Genomic DNA, 25062 nt, shown 5'->3' with positions numbered 1-25062 from the left:
GGGCTCCCTCTGCTTCTGCGCAGACGGCTCACGCTCCACCGTGGACGACGAGCCCCCGGCCCCCAACTGCCGGGCGTGCGTGGAGGGAGCCGCGGGGGGCCGCCCACCCGCACGAAGGGCAAGCACTCCAGTCTGCTACGACAAAAGAAACTTTATTTAAAAATATTTTTTTTTTTACAGACATGGGTGCTTGAAAAAGCTCTTTAGTTAACTGTGTATGGAAATGAAAAAAATTAATAAATAACATTAGTATAACAGACCTCTAAACATTCATACGTTGGCAAAACAAAAGGGACTTCAAATGAAAACCAATCTTAAAGCTCTGCTCTTCTCTGTAAGAATATTTACCTTCTGTCTTATTCTTCACAGGCGAGAAGGATTAAATACTGCTAATAGAAATTTTTTTATATTAATGACACATTTTTAAAATAGTCCACAAAAATTTCTAAGTTTTCGTTTTGCTTTTATTTTTAACACTGATATACAAATTGGGACTCTGTTCTGGAGAACGCATCAAGTTCTCAGCCCCACCTGGGCCAAGAACATCGAAATCCTAGAGGGAGGACTTTCAAAAGAACGGTTTCTCTCCTGATTCTTGATTAAAGGCAAGAAGAACTGGAAAGGGAAAGAGAAAAAAAATGTATAGAAAACCTTTTTTTCCTTTGTTCTTTGCCGAAAGTGACCGTGGCCACGATACTGAGGACCCGGCCATGGTCCCGGCTGCCTTCCCCGGGGAACACGGCTGGGCAGAGGGCACTGGCTGCTTAATGCTTTAAGACTGAAGTCTTCCAGTAAAAGGGAAGCCAGGTCTTCAGGGAGAGGAGGGAGGTGGAGGCCAGTTCGGGATCCAGCAACAAGCGAAGACACAACCCCGTCCGTTCTCAGGAGAGTCTGTCCTACACCCTGCGTGCAGCCACCCACAGGCCCGGGGGCTGGCACACTCGACATGGTCCAGAGTGTGCCTGGAGCTCCTGGAGCGCGCGCTCTCTCTCTCTCTCCTTGCTGGAGGCAGGAGTAGCTCCAATCCTGATCCTGACCCAACAACCAAACCATCCCAGGGAAACTTCCCGACAGGGCACCAAGGCAGGGGGAGGGCCCCTGGCGCACCTCACTACCTGCCATCGCTGCAGCCACACACAGCGCTCCCCCTCCCCCGCCCAGACTGTGAGGACCAACACTCAAGGTAGAGGAGCTGAGACTCCGGTATTTCCATATTAAGTACTAAAATGCAGCCTGAGTTTCAGTGCTGCCTTAGAAAGGCACAAAAATGTTTGGCTTTTTTTTTTTTCAGTGTGCTAAAAATTGTTTTGTTTTGAATAAAGGAAAAAGATATATAAGGTTAAAAATCCCAAGTCACCACAGCCAGAAGCAAATGGAGGAGGAAGTACCTCATAGCTGCCATGCCCCCACCACATATTGCAGCAGGAGGTCAAGGCCAAGACACGGAGACGGGTGGGTTGGGAGGCACCCACGCTCACGGGCACTGTGCCTGCAGGCTCACCCAGACAGCAGCAGGGAGACGCCAAGGAAGAGAAAACACATGGTCTACACCCTCCGAGGTAGTTCTCTGCCTCTTCGTTTTCAAGATGACCATGAGCGTGGCTACCTCCCCCCCCGCAGGGTCTGGGGTCTGCAGGGAGGAGGGACCGGACACGTGTGTACGTTAGGGCACTGGGCGGGGACGCGGCGCGAGGCCCGAGGAGGTGCCTGGGGTGTGGGGCTGAGCCCCCTTCCCCCCCTGGCCCCCCAGTCTGGTCCGGGCGTGGAAAGGGGACCCGCGAGAGGCAGGGCAGGGGTGCCCCTCCCGCGCATCTCAGGAGGTCAGGAACGTGGAGCTGGGCAGTCAGAACTCCGCTGAGCCGCTTGGCCGCCCGCTGGCTTTCGGCCTTGGCTCTGCGCGAGCAGAGGGAGCGGCACCCGCGTTCTTCTCCAGCCCCACACGCTACCCGGGGGAGCGGCGGGGAGCTCTCCCGACAGCTGTTGCTCTCAGCCGACAGCTGGACCTTCGGGAAGGTTCTTTCCGTGTTCAGACGGGAGCCTTAATCGGAGCCTGCCCTTCCTCCCTGACCCCCACCTCTTACTCGGGCGCTGCTGCTCAGAACTAGAACACCGCACACCCTGGGAAACCAACCCAGACTTCCGAGGACACCGAGGCGCCCGGCACTGTGGCCCTCTGCTCCGGGACGCCAAACGTGAGGGCGCACGGCCCACCCTCCATCACCTGCCGCGATGTGTATCTTTGGATTACTAGGTTACATCTGTGTATTCCAAACGACTCCAACAGTTTAAAAAAGTTACAAGTAATTGTGAAATGCCTTAAGAACACCGGACAGGCTCTAGGATGAGGTAAGATCAAAAGACTTACTAGGTAAGCAGAAGCAGTTTTTCAAAAAATAAAGAATAAAAAAAATTAAATTAAAAAAAGGTTTTGATACAAGGCTACAAAGAAATCAAGTGGACAGGGAAGCCCAGAGCTCCCGGCGTAAAGAGCGCTCAGTCAAAACTCTCCTCCAAACCAGAATCTACGTCTCATTTCCATCCTGGCAACTGTCCCAACTCGTGTATGTTCCTGCTGGCCCCAGGGAGTCGCTTCTGAGGGGCCTCGGGAGGCGTCCCCAGGAACACGACCTGCCCCCCGAGCCCCGTTCGAGGAGGAGGGGAGCAGGGGCCACGGGCCCACAGAAGGCATGTATTTTCGGCGCTAAAACTTGAGAGCCCAGAAGTCCATGGGGGGCTACAGTGGGACGTGTGATTTGCTCTCCAAATAAAATGAAAGAAGGCTAACAAACACCTGAGACTGAATGAAGGCAAAGAAGTCACGTAAGAACAGACTAGCTCCGGAGCAGGAGGAAACGGCCCTAAGGCAGGAGGTGAGAAATCTTGGATGCCAAGACTGATAAAGGGACTTAAAACAGGAAATGAAGAAACAAAGATGACAATAACCTGAACTAAGTGAAACCTAAGAGCTTCCTCAATATCCCAGACGCGGTCCCATGCCGACATTTCTACTCTTTAAAAAAAAGGCATTAGAATGACAGCAGTTTTACTACTAAAATGTCTTCAGGGCGTCCATCCGCCTATAGCTTCTTCTCCCCACAACCTGCCACCCGCAGGGGCACGCCCCTGCGCCCCCACGCACCAAGGCTGACTGGTCAGGGGTAGACAGCAGGCAATGTGCTGGGCTGATCGTGTTCTTTCTTGAGAATGTGAGTCAAGAGGCCCCGGGAAGCTGCGCCCGGTGACCCCTAGAGCCTGGACCTGGGGGCTGGGCTGTCTATTTCGGGGCGGTGCCTGATAAGCAGGAGAAAGGACAAGGTGCAAAGTCCAACGGTCCCAGCCCAGCCCCGTGCAAGAATCAACTGTCCTTGTTATACTGGGGTCTACGAAATACCCTGTGTCCTTAGGGTTCCCCCGTCTTTAGCCTGCATACCTGTTTCCAACGTCCGAAGGATTCCTCAGCAGGACAATCAAAGACACAACACTGCGGTCTCCTTCCGCGGCGCCCCCTCCCCACGCACTACGCGGCTGTACGCACTTCTAAAGGGAGACAACGAACGTACACTGAGGTCAAAGTAGGTCCCAGCAACACTGAGTGTGGACCTGGGTCACTTCAGATCGAATTCTAAGGGCCTGAAAGTCCATAGGAGAGTGGGGGTGTGCGCCTTCTGATGCCACATTCTAGGGTCCCAAGCTCCGTCGCACAGGAGGAAAAGGCTGGCATTTCTGAGAACTGAGTCCCATCTATTTTGCTGCCTAGCTCTTGTGAGACCGAACAGCTAAAGACCAGGACCAACCCCAGGCACCCACCCTCTCCCACACCTTCAGCCTTTCAGACACAATTAGCTGCAAAGAGAGCGGGAAGTGGGAATAGGCCCCCACAGGGGACAAGGAAACTCCACAGGGGAATTAGGGACGCGAACAGCTCAGCAGGAAGATCAAGGAAGGCACTGGACTGGAGCGGGACTGCGGGCAGATGCCTCACTTAAACCCAGAACTGCCCTACTGTGCGGCTCTGAGCCAACGCTCCCCTTGACCCACCAAACAGTCCACGGAACCACGTCAAAGACGGTGGGTGCCCACGAGACTTCCATCAAGGAGTCTCCCCGATGCTACCGAAGCTCCAGGAAGACGGCATGGGTTAACGGAAGAGCCATAAGGAGACACAGGTGCACATAAAAGAGCTGCGACTAAGAGCCGCACAGTCTTCTGGGGACGGGCTGCCAGCCCTCGTGCGGCCCGCTGGCATCGGGGGCCCCCAAGGGCGGCAGGGAGAGTGCCGAGCCGGTGCTCCCGGCACACGGCTATCGCCCGGGAAGGGCTGCTGAATCCACAAACTAACTGGTAAGCTGCCAGGCCAACGGTCAGAATGCCGCTCTCCCCTGGGCAGCAGCGAGGCCAAGGGCAGGAAGGGGGACTGACCGAGTTTGGGAAGACGGTCTAGAACCCTGCCCGGCAGGAGGTGAGGTAGGAGAAAGTTCTGTGTCGACACCACCCCGACCACCCACGACAGGCTTGTGCGCGGTGCCTTGAGGGGCTGTGCAGTCCCTCCTCTGGCACAGCAAATCCACAGAACCTCCTTTGTAGGCCTGCTGTTTGGACCAACACTTACACTCTAGTCTTCTACGGAGGAAGTAAGTACTTTGAGTATGAAGAATAGCAACGCCCTTCCAAATATTCTAACCCACAAAGCAGCTGAGGCCCCATCCTGGCCCGGGCGCCGCCTGGATGGGGAGAGACCCGGATGGCGGGGCGTGCGGGGGGGGGGGGGGGGGGGGGGGGGGGGGGGGGCGGCCGCACAGGTGCAGGTCACCAGTCACATGACACTGGACAGAGAGCCGCGGAGACGAGAAGGCGCCCCAGCTGCTACCATCTTACAGGCAGGGAGAGGACGGAGCCTGCAGGGGTTCCCACGTCGGGAAGGAGCACGGCGGGCAGCAGGCTGCACAGAGCAAGCCGGAAAGGAGGGAAGGAGACTGGACTGGACTGAACGGCCTACTGTGTTTGAGAAAAAAGGAAAACCTCCAAGTGACTTTCACCTCATCCACCGGGCAAGTCAGCAGAGAAGAAGCCACTTGTAATTAGGCTGGGGGGGGGGGGATGGGTTTGCACAAAATGGCAAAACTCAAAGCCTACTTCTGAAAGAGCGATTCTAAATTCAGAGCAGAGCCCAAGAGTTACACCCGCCACACGAGCGGAGGACGAGGAAGGTGGTGTTTTTGCCGCAAAGGGACAGTAAAGTTTTGGAAATCCCTTCGAGACCAACCTCCACCTGAACTCACATCCGTGAGGCTCCCTTGGCAGCGATAGGCGCGGACCCAGGTCTGTCTCAGAGACAGGAGAGAAAACCTCACAGAACGGTCTAAAAACCTTGACAGCCCGCACACACCCAGCCGCCAGGCCGATGACCAGGCCCGTCAATGAAGCCTGTGTCTGCCACTCGGGGATCGGACACGCCAGGGCCAGGGCCGACCCCACGAGCCACAGGGGCCCTCGCCTGATTAGAAACAAAAGGATGAACTTGCCCTTAGCCTCTACGAGCAAGGACGCAATCCCTGAAGATTCTGGACACACGGAACCGGTGTTCTGGGCTCTCAGCACACCTGCCAACAGGAAGCTGCGGGCGTGGGCAGGCGCAGAAAATGCGGCCGCTTCTTTCTAGCTCTTTGTCCCGGCCTTCAGCATTTAAACAAAATACAAACTGAATGTTGCCACAAACGAAACACTATCCTGACTGGCTTTTCGGAGGAAACGCTGGGTCACTAATTCCCAGCCACACCTGACGGCGGGCTGGGCTGTGTCCCGCCACGTGGAGCAGACCCTGGGGATCCAGGGCACATCAGCAAGAAGTCCTGCCCCTTCCTCCCTGGGAACCTGAACGTCCGGAGGCAGGAGGATAAAGCGGGAAGGTCCAGAACAGCTGAGAGCCAAAAGAAGAGTCAGAAAAGGTTTGAGCTCCGCAGATGACAAGATGGGAAAGAAAACTGACTACAGAGATTCTGCATCTAAAGACAAAAGCAGGACTGAGATTTCTGAGGAGGGCAGATCTGTCAACGAGCAGGCGTGCTTCTGACAAGTGGTGGGGGGAGGTGCCCCGCCTGGCTGGGGAGGCACAGAGACCGCACAGAGACCTAGCCCAACTCCAGGGGTCGTCCTGCAGCCCCTCCGGGAGCCCCTAATGGGGGCCCCACGCTGCACCCTGAATCTTCTTTATGACCGGCAATCACGCCAACTGCCGGGCTTCCCACACGAGGTCTCTGACCACAGTAAAGTCACGTAGACACCGAGCGCGGTCTAATCACGTGGAGAACGCAGTCACTGGAGGACGCAGGACGGAGGTGATGGGAAGACATGCCCACAGCCAGAGGCACAGGAGGAAAGCCGGCTGTCGGCGGGCACCGACGCGGGACTGGTGCTGTCAGCAGAATGCTGGGCCACCGTGGGGTTCAGCCCCTTTCCTTACAGGGCGAGGAGCAGGATCTCCTGGCTCCTGTTCAAGGGGAGACACCCGTACAAGCTGGAACTAACTCACTGGGAAGAGAAACCAAACAGAGAGATCTTCACTATTTTGTGCATCTTATGGACGACAAGGCAAAGAGCATGTGAATGAAGCTTCTAGAAGTTTTGTGGGATTCGGGCCAGAAAGCCATGCTGGAAACAAACGCCCTTCCCTTCCCATGAAGCAGAAAAACCCGCAGCTTAGGTCCGTCACACACCTGGCATCCAGGAAGCCGTCTTCTGGGGAGGGCCCGGAATGTGTCTGAAGGCCTCTATCTCAAATCATCATTATCTAATTAGGATAATGAAAACATCTTCTTTCAACAGTCAGTGTTCCTATAGAATCAGTGCTTTGGAGTGACCAGTGTTAGCTGCTAGATCGAACAGCACCGCCCCCCCCCAACCATCACACGTCACAGGAGCATCCCATAAGCCACTCGGCTTCAGGAAGTCTGGTCACGGCAAGCCCACTGCCAAGGACAGACCCCGAGGAGGAGGAAGCGCGACAAAGGACAGAGGGAGGGTGATCTAAAAACACAAGACTTTCACTCTGCACAGGGTCACCCAAGCCGCCGGGAGTGTTGACGCTGCAGTGCGCACGGGGCTCGGGGAGAAACCACAGTAGATGCAAGTCCTTAAACGATTCCTTCCTGAAGCTCTTGTGCTAATTCCCTGCCTGGGATCAACACACACAGCAGGTTAATCTTATAATCACAAGACACACACCACCACAGACAGACACACAACCACACCCTTACCCAGGGAAGTCTTAAGTCCCCCGTGAGGATTCACAGCGCAGCCCTTCCCCTACTGCTCTCTGGACTGCTCCCCCACAGGCTACCATTTAGTAAGAATCCACACTCTAAAGTGGGGACTGAAGGGCACCTTCGAATCCACTCTCAAAACAAATAAAATAATAAAGCACACTAGCTGCTCCATGTTCATGCCACTGCTTTGAAGTCTTGGAACCACAGGCGTGAAGCCCCACAGCGAGGGCGAGACGAGGCCGTGAAGCCTCCGAGGACGCCTCCGCCCTTCCGGGGCCGCTCCGGGGAGAGCGGCGGCTCGCTGGCCCTCTGATGCCGCAGCGGGGCACGGGCTGCTAGGTGGCGACGTGGGCGGGAGAAGAAATAGAAACAAATTCCCGGAGGATGTTTTTGGCCATTTCGATGTTGTTGTGGGCAATGACCAAAGCTTTCTGAATGTCCTGGTAGGAGTACCCCTGACTCATGAGGTTCTCGATCTCGCTGGAGAGCTGCGGGGGGGCGGGGGCGGCACCGCCTTGCTGGCAGCTGCCTGCTTTTCGTTCAGAGTTGATTCTCCGAGGGAACGGTTTGGGAGGCCTTTCGGGAACCTGGGAACCCTCAGTGAAGTCTAGAAGAAACCAGAAAGAAAATATTTGCAAATCTGGGGGGGAGGGAGGGATCCTCACTCAGCGGCAGGAACAACGGTGAGATCAAGGCATTACTGACGCACGGTACCTCGGACCTGTGCTCTCAAAGGGCCGGCTTTACCAGCTCCAGGGTTTCAGCACAAAGCCGCCGCCGCCTCACGGCAGGAGCAGCCTCCTGAGTACACCGTGCGCCTGCTCCACCGACAGCAACACGGCCGTCCTGAGCACAGGCACCTGCGCCGCGTCACGCTGAACTCTCTTCACATACAGCAGTGCCTGGATATTTAAAACAAGCTTTCTGGCGGGGCCAGAGAAGACACTAAACTTCTCCTTCCCAAAGGGGGAAACAGAAATAAGCCCAAGCTGCAGTGGAGCAGCGCTGAACCAGGCTGGGCGGGTGGGGGACGACCACCTGTCTGGGCCACTGGATGTGGCTTTCTGGCCAGCTGTCCAGAGTGTGGTCTTCAGTTTCCACAGCGACAGCAACCCGGGCTGCCGCCCTCCCAGGCAGCCACAGGTGCAAGGGCGGCCCCTGACAGCCAAGGCCCAAGTGCAGTCTGGCCCAGAGCCCACGCTGTGTGCTTCCAGAGCCAGCACGCCTGCTTTCCACGGGGCCTGGGCCCAGAAGGCAAGGATGCGTGCTCCGAGCTATCAAGCTTCCTTTCCAGCGTCACACTCAGAAGAACCAGAAATCCGAGCAGCCTCATTTCTAAGTCTGGCAGAATCCTAAAGAGTCTGACTACAGTTCAACTTCCTAATGGAGACCCGGAACCAGCTGTCCCCCCGCAGAGACTAAGGGAGACGAACACCTGTGACAAAATCACTGTCACCGGGCAGTCACCTCTGTTGTGCGAACCAGGGGCCACGCAGCAGCTCAGCACAAACCCACGCTGGCCGGAGACTCACCTGAGGCGGGGTCGCCTTCCAGAGACAGCCAGCCGAACGAGGAGCTGGCGTTGGAGATGTCGGAGAGAGTCCGCCGGGCCAGCGCCGTGGGCACGGGCGGCCTGGGCACGTCGTAGCCGCCCTCCTCGTTCTCGGCCTCCTCGGGCCCGGTGCCGGCGGGCGCCGCGGCCACGCTCCCGTCGCCTGGAGAACAGTCCGCCCGGTTACCTCGTGCCCGCGTGCACTGAGCACCTGCCACGGGCCGCCCGCCACCGGAGCCCCGGGGTGAAAACGCGGCACCGATATTGCAGCCCTGCTCTTCTGACCGTGGCAGAGGCTCCCCTCCCCTCGGAGCTGCTGAAGCCAAAGACTCAAGTGCCATTTTACAGCCTTCATTCAACGCCTCTACCAGCGTTCCACCTCGGAAGACCAGCCAAAGGGCCTGTGTGTGCTGCCTTCTTGAACTTTCAACTTGGTAAGCTAGTTGATATGGGAATTGAGTATTCACCACCCACACACAAAAGAATTTCATCAATGCTAAAAAGCAAAGGAAATAAAAGGGAGCTGCCAGCACTGCAGGCCCAGGCCATAGAACCCAATGTCTCCAGGCCCGGGAAGGATGAAAAAGTACAAAGAGAATTAGCTGTGTGAACAGGAAGTAAAAGAGAGGAGAGGGTTTAACTGCCCCCGGATCAAAGATATTTTGCAAAGAAGATTATTTAAAAGAAGATTCTGCTTAGAAGCAAGCTGTCTCAAACAGGCACACAGGAAAGGCTCAGCCCAATGGCACATCCAGGATTTTCAAAGAAGCAGAACGGCAACTCACCAAAGGTGCTGCCCTCCGTGACAGCCAAGGCCGCCTGGGCCGGAACGTTATACATCGCTTCATATGTAGAGCTATCAATCTGCTGGTCACAATCACACGCTCTGAACCAGAAGGAAAGTAGCATATGATCTTCAGAAGTAGAACTCTGTTAACTGAAAACTTATTAAGCCTTGTCTAGGGGCGCCTGGGAGGCTCAGTCAGTTGAGTGTCTGACTTCAGCTCAGGTCATGATCTCACGTTTGTGGGTTCAAGCCCCGCATCGGGCTCTGTGCTGACAGCTAGCTCAGAGCCTGGAGCCTGTCTGCCGGTTCTGTGTCTCCCTCTCTCTCTGACCCTCCCCTGCTTGCGCTGTGTCTCAAAAACAAATAAAAAACATAAAAAAATTTAAGCCTCATCTATTCTTCAGGACCCTAGACCCTGAGTCTATCACGATAGCATTTTCCTTTTGCCAGGACCATTAACAAATGGCGCAAGATCGACTCTTACGACGCACCATGGATGTGCGGTTTCGAAACTACTATGACCGTGAGGAGCAGAAGTGGAGCTGCTTCTAGTCGCGAGGGGCCAAGCCCGGGTACGCAGGCTCCACACGCCGTCCTGCTCTCCCTCTGGCTGGGTAACACCGCGTAGGGAGCAGCTGGGCAGGCGAGTGGTGTCAACTGAATCCCCAGAGAAGACCGTTGTGAACGTACCGTGAACTCTGGGTCGCGTCCAGAGGCCGTTTCCCATCCGGCTTTGGAAGCCCCAGAGGCCTGGAGGAGGGGGTCATGTACTCCGTGTCCTCCTCACTCCCACCCTGCTCCCCGGGGGGCAGCTTCGGCACGGGAAGAGGCCTGGAAGAGGAAGACGACAGAAGAAGAAAATGAAAACAAGCTGTGAAATGAGTGCTTCAAGGCAGGCCGCGACTCCCATCGGACAGGGCAAAACGGATGCCACCCGGGAACTGTTAGTTCTGGTCACGACAGGTGCGTTAGGACCTAACACTCTGACTCGCAGTTTTACTTTCATCTGACCACAGACACGGCTGTGCTTTTCTGAGGCGGGCTACACGGGAACAGTGTCTAGTCCCCCAAATAAACTGGGGTCCCAGCCCAAGAGCTGGCGGGCCAGTTTCTCCCTCACCATGCACGGAGTGAGCAGTGGCCGTGACCTTGTGCCGGTGCGCCAGATCCTAATTCTAACATCCATCTACGGTTCCGAAGACTATACAGCTTACTGAAAGCTTCCTCACAGGTTATGTCCTAGTTTAAGCACCTTCACTCCTCATTTTATAAAACAAAACTCTGACATAAAGAGAGATCAAGGGCCTTGGTAGGTTAGCATCGATTCTGAGATGGGACCTCCCGCCTTCTGACTCCTGCTTCCGGGATCTTGCTGTTACACCCAAAACTCTCACCTAGTAGCTTTGGAATCAAAACTTCTGCTCCCTCCCCCCACCCAAGAAACTGGACAAAAACAAGAGGAAAACAAATCTACAAGACATACGCACAGGTGCTGCTGCGAACGGGAGTTCCTCCGTTCCTGTTTTTTTTGCACATCGTAACCACTCAACAGGGAGCACCTACTGGGTTTGTCTGAACTTTACTCCGTGTTTCTTTTTCCCAGTTATAGAAGCAAGAGCCGCTTATTATAAAACACAGTATTACACACACACAAAAGACAAAGTGACAGTCCCATTAATCTAACTGGATTTTTTTGTCTACACATGACTTGATCTGTGTGCTGCATGCTCAAGTTCTGTGGTAGAAGCATATTAGGATCTACAATTTGCTTTGAAATGTACCCACAAAGTAAGATAGACTGATGGATGGACAGAAGTATAGACAGACAGGTGCCTAGCTGGCTCAGTTGCTGAAGCATGTAACTCTTAGTCTCAGACTTGGAGTTTGAGCCCCACGCTGGGTGTAGAGATGATTAAAAAAAAAAAAAAAAGAGTAGATGGAACTAGGGGGCATTATGCTGAGCGTAATTAGTCGGAGAAAGACAAATAAATGACTTCACTCAGATGAGGAATTTAAGATACAAAACAGATGAACGTAAGGGAAGCATAAATAATATAAAAACAGGGAAGGGGGACAAAACATAAGAGACTCTTAAATACAGAGAACAAACAGAGGGTCTCTGGAGGGGGTGTGGGTGGGGGGGATGGCCTACATGGGTGAAGGGCATTAAGGCATTTACTCCTGAAATCACTGTTGCACTATATGCTAACCTGGACGTAAATTACAAACAAAACAAAACAAAACACAAGTGTAAGGGAGTGTAAAAATGCTGAGTGCACCCAGGTGGAGGGCATACGGACGTTCACTGTGAGAATCCGTCGCCCTGACCCTATGCTGGAAACTTTTCAGGTATGTTGTTGATGGAAAAACCCTTCAAGATTAAGAAACAATATCGAGTATTGGTGAAGATATGGGGAAATGGTAGTTTCACATAGTTTTCGAAATAAGAAATTGGGGGGCGCCTGGGTGGCTCAGTTGGTTAAGCGTCCGGCTTCGGCTCAGGTCCTGATCTCACAGTCTGTGGGGTTGAGCCCCGCACTGGGCTCTGTGCTGACAGCTCGGAGCCTGGAGCCTAGAGCCGCTTCAGATTCTGAGTGTCTCCCTCTCTCTGCCCCTCCCCTGCTCATGCTCTGTTTCTGTTTCTCAATAGTAAACAAATGTTAAAAAAAATAAAAAAAGAAAAAGAAATAAGAAATTGGTACAATTTTTCTGGACCGTAATTCAGCAAAAATATTTAACCAAATAGGCATACACTCAGGCTCACCCATTCCATTTCTAAGAATTTCCCCTAAGGAAATAATCAAGAATATTCACTACAGCATTACTTGGATACTGAAAAAATAGGTGATAACCTGTCAAATAACAACATACTAAATCAAGTAAACTTGAGCCACACATGCAGCAATTACCTGAAGCCAACGGGGTCCCACGGCGCCTTAGAGGTTCCGAGCTGGGGCCTCAGAGGCTTACCTGCTTTTACCACAGTAGGTCTGTTCTTATCTATTTTACCCACTAAGGTTCTAATTCCGTCAGTTCTGCTGCTTTGTAATCATTTGCAATAACTGAAAAATCATCATAGTAGAATATGCAATGACATCCTAGGGTGTTCAAGGTCCTCCTGGTGAGAAACAGCTGCACGACAGCCTTCCACACCCGCAAAGACACGCAACGAGGAGATGGTCAAATTGCTAATGCCTGTCTGCCCCTAAGTGGTAAGGTTATGGATGACTTTCATTTCTTCAGGGTCACGTATCTCTACTTTCTAAATATTCTTGAGCGTATTCCTTTCATAAAGAGAAAAAGGTTATTAAAAGGGCAAGCAAAAAATTTTAACTACTATAAAAATATTTTAAAACTGCACTTCCTTCTCATTAAGGATCTTGGCAATACACACTGCAGAACACTGCCAGTCTCCTGTCCTGGGGATTCTACTTCGGCTGTATTTCCGGTTATGTAAAGATATTCAACGAAGCAAATTTATTATGGTAAGAGGTTTTACACAAATATCCAACAGGGCAATGGTTAAATATGTAATGTTATAGCTAGCTACATTATATGATATTATATAATCATTAAAGCGACAATTTGGAAAAACTTTTCAGTGATTCATTGCTTACGTATAACACCCAGTGCTCATCACAAGTGTCCTCCTTTTTTACTTTTTAAGTTTTTTTATTATTTATTTTTGAGAGAAGAGAGAGACAGTGCAAGCAGGGGAGGGTCAGAGAGGGAGATACAGAATCCAGGATCTGAGCTAGCTGTCATCACAGAGCCCAAAGTGGGGCTCAAACCCACAAACCGTGAGATCATGACCTGAGCCGAAGCCGGATGCTTAACCGACTGAGCCCCCCCACCCCCCGGCGCCCCGACAAGTGCCCTCCTTACGCCCATCACCCATCCAGCCCACCCGCGCCTGAGTCCCCCACCAACCCTCACTTTGTTCTCTATCACTGCGAGTCTCTTGCGGTGTGTTTCCCTCCCCCCTCTTACACCTCCCCCCTTCCAATACGTTCACCTGCTTTGTTTCTTAAGTTCCACATATAAGTGAAATCATATGGTATTTGTCTTTCTCTGATTGGCTTAGCAGTAATACATTCTACCTCCATCCACATTGTTGCAAATTTTAAGATCCCACTCTTTTTGATGGCTGAGTAATATTCCATTGTATATATATTAGCACATCTTTTATCCATTCATCAGTCAACGGACACTTAGGCTCTCTTCCTAGTTTGCAGCTATTGTTGAGAATGCTGCTATGAACATCGGGGTGTTAACTTTTTTAATGACAGAGAGAAACGCCCAAAATATAAGGCTAAGGTTAATAAAAGGGGGATTATGAAACTATACTCTGATTTAAAACATATGTACATTTTACTCGTCAGACATGACCAAGCAGCAAACACCATCCAGCTGCCCGAAACAGCCACACCAGCAGGACTAAATAGAACAGAAAGGAGGCACTGCAGAGCGGCCTAGCTGCCAAGGCTCAAGAGACTCCTAAGAAGAGTCTACCATGAAGTAAGCCCCACACAGAGGTTCTGAACTTGAGATGTGAAGGCAGTGTGAACAAGCCGGGGACAAAGGGACTAGAAATTTGGGGTTCCAAGATGGCGAAGGCACAGGAGGCCAGAAATCCTGGAGAAGTAGGGTTCGTCCACAGGGAAGAAGTAGGTCTGAAATTCTGCCAGTCTTCCCCGGAGCTGTGGCTAACCCTGCCCCGGGTCTGGAGGCCAGTGGACCCCGAGAGCAGACAGTGCTCCCTGAAGGGCTCAGCTGACACTCTGGGTGTCTCACTAACCTGGAGAGACACGGCTGGAGCTAAAGCATGGCCTTTCAAAGATTACACTTCACGTGTTCAGTAACAAACAGAAGATGGGAGAATTTATTAAAATGAGAATCAGTAAATTTTTAAAAATCATGTGGAATTCCAGAACCTTAAAACACATGGATTTAGGGCCTTTAGAAGGTGCAGAAAAGAAGATCAGAGGACTGGAACAGAGTCGAAACTACTGAGATCAAAGTAAAAAGAGGAAAGGAAAACACAGCAGAGAGCAGAAGAGATGGATGAGGCACGGCCAAGAGGTGGGACACTCGGGTAACTGTGGTCACAGAGGGAGAGGGAAAGAGGTGGCAGCGCTCAGTCTATTTTAAGAAAGAGTGGCTTAAAATTTTCTAAAACATGTTTTAAAACACTAGATCACAAAACCGATCAACTCTACGAACCTTAAGTAGAATAAAGAAAAGTAGGAGCATTATTAGTAACAGTGCTGGGCTCCAAAGACAAAGAGGTCTTATACCAACAGTCCTGCAGAGGAACACTGCCCATAAAGAAGCAACATTAAGCCTGAAAGCTAATGTTTACAAAGGAATATTCTTCAAGTGCTATAAGAAAGCAAAAGTTTGTAACTGTACTTATTTTTTTTTTTTTTAACATTTATTTTGAGAACAGAGACAGAGTGTGAGCAGGGAAGGGACAGAGAGAGAGAGGGAGACACAGAATCTGAAGCAGGCTCCAGGCTCTGAGCTGTTAGCACAAAGCCCAACACAGGGCTCGAACTCACAAACCATGAGATCATGACCTGAGCTGAAGTTGGATGCTTAACTGGCTGAGCCACCCAGGCGCCCCCCTCCACCGCCCCCCGCCAACTCCAATTTTTTTTGTTTTATTTATTTTTGACAGAGAGAGAGAGCGAGCGAGCGAGCACGTGAACGAGCAGGGGAGGGTCAGAGAGAGGGAGACACAGAATCAGAAGCAGGCTCCAGGCTCTGAGCTGTCAGCACAGAGCCCAACACAGGGCTCGAACTCACAAACTGTGAGATCATGACCTGAGCTGAAGTCAGACACTTAACTAAGCCACCCAGGCATCCCCCGACCTCAATTTTTTAAAGTTATCTCTACACCCAATGTGGGAGTCAAACCTACAACCCTGAAATCAAGAGTTACATGCTCCACTGACTGAGCCAGCTGGATGCCCCACCTCATAAAAATTTAAAAGAAAAACTCTATCCACAATAAAATGGCAACCCACAGGGAGTTACTTTCGAATTGTTATCTGATAAAGGATTAGCATCCAGGATATACAGACAACAAAAGCACAAACAATCCAATTAAAAAACAAGCAGATGCCTAGGAGGCTCAGCTGGTTTCAGCTCAGGCCAAGACCTCAGTGTTCACGGCTCGAGCCCCTGCAAAGCTTGTCCTCTTGCTCTCAAACTGAATAAGCAAATGTGAAAAAGTTTAAAATGAGCAAATGCCTTAAATAAACACTTTTCCAAAGTAGATATGTGAATGATCAATAAACACATCAAAAGATGCTTAACAACCCTAATCATCAGGGAAATGCAAATCAAAATTATGAGAAACCATCTTACACCCATTAGGAGGAGTACTAAAACAAACAAACAAAAATCCCCAAATAACAGGTGTTGGCAAGAATGCAGAGAAACTGGGATCCTTGCAGACGCTGGTGGGGATGTAAAATGGTGCAGCAGCGGCTGCGGGAAACGGTACAATGGTGTCTCACAAAAATTTAAAAGGGGCGCCTGGGGGCTCCATCGGTTAGGCGTCCGACTTCAGCTCAGGTCATGATCTCACGTTCGTGGGTTCGAGCCCCGCGTCGGGCTCTGTGCTGACAGCTAGCTCAGAGCCTGGAGCCTGCTTCAGATCCTGTGTCTCCCTCTCACTCTGACCCTTCCCTGCTCGCACTGTCTCTGTCTCTCAGAATGAGAAAGATTAACTGCGCGTCCGTCCACCGGCGAACGGAGAAGCAGCCTGTGGTGCGACGGCCGTCCTTCACTGCCATTTGTGTGGTTTTACCTCCCCACCGTCCACTGCCGTCTGGAAGCAGGCAGTCCTCCTCCTGATGCGCCGTCAGAAGGTCAGCAGTGGCCTAACACGACGTCACAGTGACCCGTCGCTCGCCTCCCTGCCTCGTGTCACCTGGCCTCTTACCATCTCCCGTCCCCGAGAAGGGGGAGGACAGTACAGTACTCTGAGAAACACCACATTCACCCACGTTTATTAGACGTACTGTTCTAACTGTCCTGTTTCGGGATTACTGTTGTTCGTCTCTTACTGCGCCTAACTTATAAATTGCACCTCATCGTGTATGTATGTACGCACGTATGTGTGTACGGAAAAAACCGCATACACGTGCTTCAGTGCCGTCCTCGGTCTCAGGCACCCCCTGCAGATGAGGCACGGGTGGGGTGGGGGTGTCACACACCACTGGAATATTATTCAGCCTTAAAGAGGAAGGAAATTCTGCAATATTCTACAACATGAAGGAGGACATTATGATAAATGAATCAAATCACAAAAAGACAAATACTGCATGATCTCACTGACAGGTGGTAGAGTGATCAAAATCCTAGAGATCAAGTGTAACGGAGGCTGCCGGGGGCCGGGGGGGCGGGGGGGGGGGGGGGGTAGGGCAGGGCCAACTGTCTCATCTGCACAGAGCTCCCGTCTGGCGAGAGGAAGAGCCACGAGCATGGAGGCAGCAGTGGCTGCGGGAAGTGAATGTACTTGACGCGCTGAACTGTGCGCTGATAAATAAGATGGTACAGTTTATACGGTTTTCTTTTTACCCACACAAAAAGCAGACACCTAAGAATTAAGAAAAGAACTGTTTATAAAAGTAAACAGAACCGGAACTGCTTCTTTGAAAAGATGAATAAAATTGTTAAGCCCAGCAAGACAGAGGACATGCACAGAAAAAAAAATTTAGTCCAAAACCGAGAATATAATAATTCTGAGTTGACACAACTACAGATCAATTTTTATTTTCTTGATACTCCCTGGGGGTTTTCTAAATTCCATGAGTGAGCGGTTTTAACAGTACCAACTCCACTGGGAAAATACAGCATTAGGGGCACCGGGGTGGCTCAGTCGGTTGAGCATCTGGCTTTAGCTCAGGTCATGATCTCACAGTTTGTGAGTTCGAGGCCCACATCAGGCTGTGTGCTGACAGCTCGGAGTTCAGAGCCTACTTTGGATTCTGTGTCTCCGTCTCTCCCCGCCCCTCCCCTGCTCGCACACTCTGTCTCTCTTAAAAATAAATGTTAAAAAAAAAATTATCTTTCGAGATACAGCTTTAGTACTTACCTGGCAGCCAGAGAATAAATGGCGTTGGCAGATGCGGAAGGTTTGATTTTGGGGTGCTCACACTCGGAGCCTGATGGGCTGTTATTCATATTCTAGAAAGAAAAGTGGTAAAAAAGAACCTTCTTAACACAGCTCACTGTCTGGTCTTATTTAACTTATTAAAACGAACAAGAACTGAAATACAGACACAGACTCTCAACGCCGTGCTTACGGGTTAGTACGTGCCACCAAAACAAGAGGGCTGCTTTCGGGCTCTGAAGAAAGCTTAAATGTAAGGGTTAGGAAGACAGGGATCTAAAAAGAGCCAAGAGACGGGCGTTTTTGTTTTAATTCTGGAAGATCTGAGGAAACTGGATGTCTACACAAATACCATTTCTAACTTTAAAAATCTGTACCTCTTTCTACAATGGTGCCACCAGAAAGTCAAGCCTAATTTATTCTCGCTAATTAGGCAGCAATCACACAGATGCCACTTAAAGGTAAGCTACCCTCCCCCTTCTCTTGGAACCAAGAAATATGCATTTAAGGGTCACAACATTCCTCGACTTCGCTACTCACAGACCATTCTCTCTTTCACTTGTCTGCAGGAGACAGACAGCACTACTGCTTAGTTATACTGCCAAGTAACCCTCAACTCCCGGGCGGCACGCAGGAAGGGACGCCGCTCAGACACGCAGCAGGAAGGGCAATGACACGTGCACTAGACGACCCCCCTCCCGCTCACCTGCCCGGCTCACGCCCGGCCCCAAACACATAAGGCCCTTTGGGATTCCTCACAGACTCTCCCCCCGCTCACTGGCTTCCCCTTCATCCTGGAACGGTCCCCCTCGGAACCAGCGCACCTCGCTCCGGGGTCTTTGCTCAGAAATGTACCTCAGCCCTCCACGTGCCCCTCACCCCGACTCCAGCTGCCCCTCCTCCCCCGTTCCGCACTGTTTCCCCCCAGAGCACTCAGCACCCAACACCCTCTGTTTCATTCTGTCTTTACTCCAGCAGAATGTAAACTCTGTAAGGGTAAGACTTCTCGTCGAGTAGATGCCCGAACACCCTGCCAGCCCAGGGCGGGGCCGCTGCGCTTCCCCCGCCCGCTCTGCACGCGGCCGCCACAGGCCCCCCTCCAGCCGCCGCCTCGCCCAGGTCGCTCCACTGGCTTCAAACCTTCCAAGGCTCCTCATTCCCACCAAATAAATTCATTCTTCTGGCCTTGATGGGAGGTTCAAGGTCCTCCAATCTGGTACTAATGCTCCTTTCATGACCTTTCCCCCACTCCAACACACAACACTTCTGCTCCCTGCAGACTAAGCCACTTCCAGCCCCCCAGCACACCTCAACATTTGTGTCTGACAAGTGGTTCTGACTTTAAAACTATCCAGTCGGGAAAGAACACTTCAAATTCAGATGCCGTTCGTTCCACAGAGCCCTGATGATTGCTCTATTAGGAAATAATCTCTCCTTCCTCCAAAACGGAAGTATTTTCTATTTATACTACACGAATCCAGCCATACCTACGTATATACACACATGCACACGCACGCGCCCACATACCTACTGTAGTATTTACAAACACGCCTTATCTGCTCTATTAATGTACTTCTGAGGTGAGGGATTACGTTTTATTATCTCCTATACAAAACGTATACAAAACTCCTATACAAAATGTATACAAAAGTGTGACCCGTTCAATACCATCCACTAATATTTGTTAAAAGGCTAAATAATTCAAAAAGCAGGACTCACCATGGAGGTATCCACACTGAACGGGCTTCCAAGCCGAGGCCCCTCTGTTCTGGGCTCCATTTGGGAGGGCAATGAAAATGGAAGTGAGTGCCGGCTGGTTAATTCTCTACCTGTCCAGGGGTCACTAGAATTTGGGGCGACCACTGGTACTTTGGGGATAGGCCGAGGCAGCCATGATTCCCCAAGGCGGCTAGAGGGAACAGGGGGCAGTTTGTCCCTGGACGGACAGTCGCCTGGTGTGCAAGGTAAGGGGCGTCTCTGAGGCCGGGTTTCCGCTCCAACAGAGTAAGGCCGGTCGGGAGGAGGTGGGGGTGGAAGATCTCGAAGCGTGGGAGGTATTGGTAACGGTTTGTCCTTATGGAGGGAGCCGGAAGCTGCCTGTGGACACAGGGGGGAAGCAATCAATCAAACCCACTAATCAAAAACAACAATAACAAAACAAACACCCAACAACGAAAACCACACACACACACACACACACACCCCCTCCTAATCCACAACCCAGAATCAGAAAACCGTAGACTTGGATAATGTCTTACCTTAGGAGCACTTCCGAGCCCAGAAGCACTTGAAGGAACAGACACCCGCTGTTGCAGAAGGTCAAGTCGGGGTGGCACCGGGGGAAGGGAGGCTTGCGGGGCCATGGAAAACGGAGAAGGAGGCCGTTCCACCTGACACAGATCAAATGCCCTAATAGGTTATTCTTGTTTGAGGGCGTGGCCCCCCTCGAGCCTCTGGAAGCTGCCCACAGCAAGCACTAGGCCAACAGACTAGAACTGCCTGCGGCTCAGACTTCCTGAACCGGTCCTGTGTCACCGCAAGAGGGCGCTCTCAATCACAGAAGCACCGCACACGCAAGTTGCAGGCAAGGATCTGGAAGGCTTCCAGCTTACAACTGAGAGCACACAGTACAGTTTTCCACATCCTCGCCTTTAGAGAAATAAATCTTCTCAAGGTGACAAATATGAACCCATATAAAAAGAAAGGAGCAGACATTAGCGTTTCGACAAGTCACCTGGAGAAAAATACATTTAAGGCACAGGACAACAAAAGAGATCAAAGATGACAAATTCTCCATGGGTTATTAGGATAAAAAGAAGAAAAAATAAAGATGTTTTAAGAGGAAAACAACCAACAGTGTCGCTAAAAAACATTGTGAGTCCTTCTGAAGAAGTAAGCTGTTTCCATTCGGTAACTTAAAGGGATTAATATTTTCTATCCATCTGTGTTCTTAAAAACTGAGGGGCCAAGTTAGACGAAGCCATGCATGTCTAACCTCTTCCGCTTCCGTGCCTACAGCAGGGCGATGAACAGCTGATTCGCTTTGCCAGGTAAGCCATCAAGAGGATGCATAATCCGTACAAAACGCTACCTGGCATCTGCATTCTGTTCCAGGAAGCAACAGACAAAGCATGGACAAATATGTGTTACAAGCACTTATGTAAAATGACAGAAACGTGACCGTGCACATACTTAGTCCTGTCATTAATGCCGGGCGGTAAAGGAGGGCAAAGAAAGCCCTCGTCAGCAGCTCCCCGCCTGTCCTCAGGCCTGAGAACACGGGCCCCGAGCCGGCGGCGCAGCGGGGGCGGCCGCGCACCTCAGCGGTTCCGAAGGCGAGAGGTGATCAGGTTCATTCTCACTTCGTCATTAGGTTCTGGCCAGTCCTGGGGTCCCGAGTTTTCCATGAGAGCGCCTCGTATCTTTCTGTGCCATTTCATTCTGCTCACCAACCCCAGACCTGACTTATTAAAGCCTCTTCTGGTTTATCTCGCCAAATCCTTCGCTCGCCATGACCAGCCGAGCCATCCTCAATCCGCAGTGGCTCAGAAAACCATCCAACAGCGACTCTCACCGCCCAGCGTCTCAACTCTGGAACGCCAGCCTCCTTGCCTTTGTTCACGGTGTCTCCCAATCTGAAAGGTCCTCTCTGCCTTTTTTTTTAAGCGGTCTCCCCAGCCAACATGGCGCTGGGCCCACAGCCCTAACGGTCACCCGCTGCGCCGACTAGGCCAGCCGACCCAGCCCCTCGCGCCATCTCCTGCTCGCCCTCGTTCCCAAGGTGCTAACTGAGCTCACCTCCCTCCGCAATTCGTGCCTCACCCTCCTCACTGACCTCTGCAAGGTTCTTTTATCTGAACACAGAAGGAAGTTCCAGAAAACACAGAGAAGAAATTATCAGAGAAAAAACAAGAATGTTTCTGTGACCTAACAGACACAAATACCCACAGGAAAGGGTGACTGCAGTTAGCCCAATGAAGGAAAGAACCCGTGACAAACAAGCAACTAAAGAAACCAAAAACGCCCTGACATTTTCAAGGAATCAAGGATAAGGAAAATAACCTACAACCTCTTGGGACGGAGGGAAAGGAGGCAGCAAACAGCAAACCAGAAACCGGAAGTGCAGTGAACCTAACTGAGAGCTGAGTCTTTTTCACCTACTGTCTACAACCAGGCCGTCTGAAGACAAGATCTCAACGTCTCAAAAACTTTGCCTCTCACCTCTTGGAGGACATGCTCCGCCCAGACCAGTCGGCAACGCCAGAAAGAGGGAACCGGGAACCTGTTTCACAGGCACCTCCACGGAGAGGAGGCAGGGAGGTGTCGTGGGGTGACAGGAAGGCTCCGGGGGCCGGGGCGCAGCACCCCGGAAAGTCCGCGCTGGCGCTGCCACGTGACGGACGCCCACGCGGCCCCTCGCTGTGCCAGAGGCTGTCGCCATGTCTGGGGGAACCGAGAGGGCGTCGGCAGTGACGGGTGCAGACGGGAAACTAAGGAAACGGCCCCGAGAAAGGCCGCGGTGGCACCGCAGGGCACGAGCAGGGCAGCAGGAGACTCGGCGCAGGAAGGAGGGGGAATGAGGCCTCTGCCCAGCGCCTGGCGGGGCCAGAGCCTCTGCTGCAGAGGCAAGAGGAAGGAGCGCAGGTCTGAGCGGGGCCCGCAGAGGAGCCGAAGGCCGGGGGCCAAGGTTCTGCCGGCCGCTGGCAAGTCTCTTCCACTTCCCAAAGAATCCACACACATTTATCATTTGGATTTTGTAATAAGCAGATTCACTGTATTAAAAATAAATCGAAATAAAACAGCAACAAAAAACCCTGAACAGCAGCTACCCCAGGACGTGACGAAACAGGCATGCAGCTAGTCTCACAGGCCTGTGGTAGTGATTTCACAGTAAAAGACTGGGGATCAGTTTTAGTGCCTATATTAAAAAATTAAGTATTTTATAAAATATTTTATTCATACAAATGCAAAGAACAAACACCTACATAGTACATCTAAGAAATGCAGTAGCGCCGTCCCTGCGAAATTCCCCTGTGCCTCTCCCCAGTGGTGTCTTTTCCTCCATTACAGACTCTAAATGTACATTCACTTTCATTCAGCAATTCCACGGCTAGAAATTTATCCTACCGACAGACTTGCAAAAGAACACCAGTCTGTAGAAGTCTAGAAAAAATACAAAATGTTCATTAAGAGACTACATAAATTGGGGGCACCTCAGTGGCTCAGTCAATTAAGCATCCAACTCCTGGTTTGGCTCAGACCATGCTCTCACGGTTCCTTCAAGCTCCAAGCTGGGCTCCACACTGACAGCGCAGAGCCTGCCTGGGATTCTCTCTTTCCCTCTCTCTCTGCTCCTCACCGGCTCACATACTCATTCTCAAAATAAACAAACAAACAAAAGACTACATAAATTGAGGCACCTGACTCAGGTGGTGAAACATCTAACTCTCAATCACAGGGCTGTGAAGTCGAGCCCCATGTTGGGTGTAGAGATTACTTAAAAATAAAATTTTTAAAAAAGGAGAGACTATAAATTATGGAATAGCCAAGTGATAATACATAAAGCTGTTTTTTCTCGATTTGAATTTTTATTCAAATTCAGTATATTTATTACTTTTATTTAAATGAGTAAATTTAAATTCATTCATATAGATCACATTAAGAAAATGTTTTACAACTATTTTTTTGGTTTTTGTTTGTTTTTTAAAATGCTTTTTATTTATGTTTGAGAGACAGTGCAAGCGGGGGAGGGTCAGAGAAAGAGGGAGACACAGAATGTGAAGCAGGCTCCAGGCTCTGAGTGTCAGCACAGAGCCTGACTTGGGGCTCGAACCCACGAACTGTGACATCAAGACCTGAGCCAAAGCGGATGCTTAACCGACTGAGCCACCCAGGCGCCCCAGTTTTGTTTTTACAAATATGACACTCTAGTAGACAACTTCTTTTAACTATATACATGAGGGGCGCCTGGGTGGCTCGGTTGGTTTCGACTCAGGTCATGATCTCACAGTTCGTGGGATGGAGCCTTGCATGGGGCTCTGTGATAACAGTGCAGGGCCCGCTTGGGATATATTCATTCATTCATTCTCTCCCCCCACCATGCTCACACCCTCTCCTCTCTCAAAATAAACAAACTTTAAAATCTCTATATAGATATATACGTGAGACAGCTTTCCACTGAAGTGTATGTAACTGAACTCCTTCTGTAGAACATTCCATTATGTGGACTGTAGTAGCCAGAATGGATTCCCTGTCCCCCAGCCGTGAGGGGTTGATGTACTCTCCAAAACTCAGAAACTGTGGGTACCTTACTTTCCTTGGTAAAAGGAACTTCGCTGATATGATTAAGGTTGGGGATCTTGAGATGGGGGGATTATCCTGGATTCTCAGGATGGGCCATCTAATCCCAAGAGTCCTTAAAAGCAGAGAACCTCCTAGAGATCAGGTGGAAGGAGGAGAAAAGGAGTCCAGGATCCAAAGAAAGGGGCTGACGGCTGGAAGCTCGGACGTGCCCAGCCAGCAGGGACACAGGGAGCTTAGTCCTGCCACTGGCACCGGAACTAGACTCTGCCAAACCCAAATGAGAAAGGAAACGCATCTTTCTCTAGAGCCTGCAGAAAGAACTCCCGACCCACCAACAGCCTGATTTTGGCTTGACCGCGTATGTGCTGCACTTCTGGCCTTTGAAACTGTAAAAATACGTTTGTGTGGTTTCAAGCTGTCAAATTTGTAGTAATGTGTTACAGCAACAAAATACAGGCACATGGACGTTATCACAGTTTATTACTGCTGGACATGTGAATTCGTTCTGATTTTTCATTATTATAGATAATGCTGTAAGAATAACTACATCCACATCTTCGTGTGCTTGTCTGAGTCTTTTTTTTTTTTAATTTGAGAGTGTGAGCACTCACATAAGCCGTCTGGGCTGCAGTGGGAAAGAGGAAGAGAGTCTTAAGCAGGCTCCACACTGAGCAAAGATCCCGACGTGGGACTTGATCCCGTGGCCCTGGGATCATGATCTGACAGAAATCAAGAGTCAGACATTGAACCGACTGAGCCACCCAGGCATCCCATTCAGGATAAATCACTAAAATTGGAATTGCTTTAAACTCCAAACATTTACACATTTTGATAGATGTCAAGTTGTCCTTCAAAAAGATGGGCTAATTTGCACCCACATCAACACTAAATGTGATGCGTATTTCTCCACAGTATTACTCCTCTACAAAACTTCATAAAGGCGTAATCTTAATTTTAAGTAAATACATCCATGAAAGCTCACCTCATTATCTTTTTATTCAGCTTCCGTAATATTCCTGGAATTACCAATAAG

General features: G+C 50.9%; 1 protein-coding gene across 4 annotated transcripts in view; it reads right to left on the bottom strand.

The window, feature by feature from the left end:
* Window positions 1-133: 133 nt before the first annotated feature.
* Window positions 134-25062, bottom strand: part of CBL (Cbl proto-oncogene) — an 81433-nt gene continuing 56504 nt past the window's right edge. For 3 of the 4 annotated variants that reach the window (XM_029957038.1, XM_029957039.1, XM_029957041.1), the window contains 7 exons: window positions 19985-20116; window positions 19446-19823; window positions 17709-17800; window positions 10292-10432; window positions 9600-9700; window positions 8795-8977; window positions 134-7869 (listed from right to left, as the gene is read on the bottom strand). In XM_029957038.1, the coding sequence (XP_029812898.1) occupies window positions 7598-7869; window positions 8795-8977; window positions 9600-9700; window positions 10292-10432; window positions 17709-17800; window positions 19446-19823; window positions 19985-20116 (1299 nt within the window). In that variant the 3' untranslated portion in view covers window positions 134-7597. The remainder of the gene's footprint in view (window positions 7870-8794; window positions 8978-9599; window positions 9701-10291; window positions 10433-17708; window positions 17801-19445; window positions 19824-19984; window positions 20117-25062) is intronic. The other variant, XM_029957040.1, reaches the window with a different exon arrangement.

The sequence above is a fragment of the Suricata suricatta genome, chromosome 11, assembly GCF_006229205.1.
Source record: "Suricata suricatta isolate VVHF042 chromosome 11, meerkat_22Aug2017_6uvM2_HiC, whole genome shotgun sequence".
NCBI classification, from domain to species: Eukaryota; Metazoa; Chordata; class Mammalia; order Carnivora; family Herpestidae; genus Suricata; species Suricata suricatta.
This window is presented reverse-complemented; position numbering and strand designations above follow the sequence as displayed.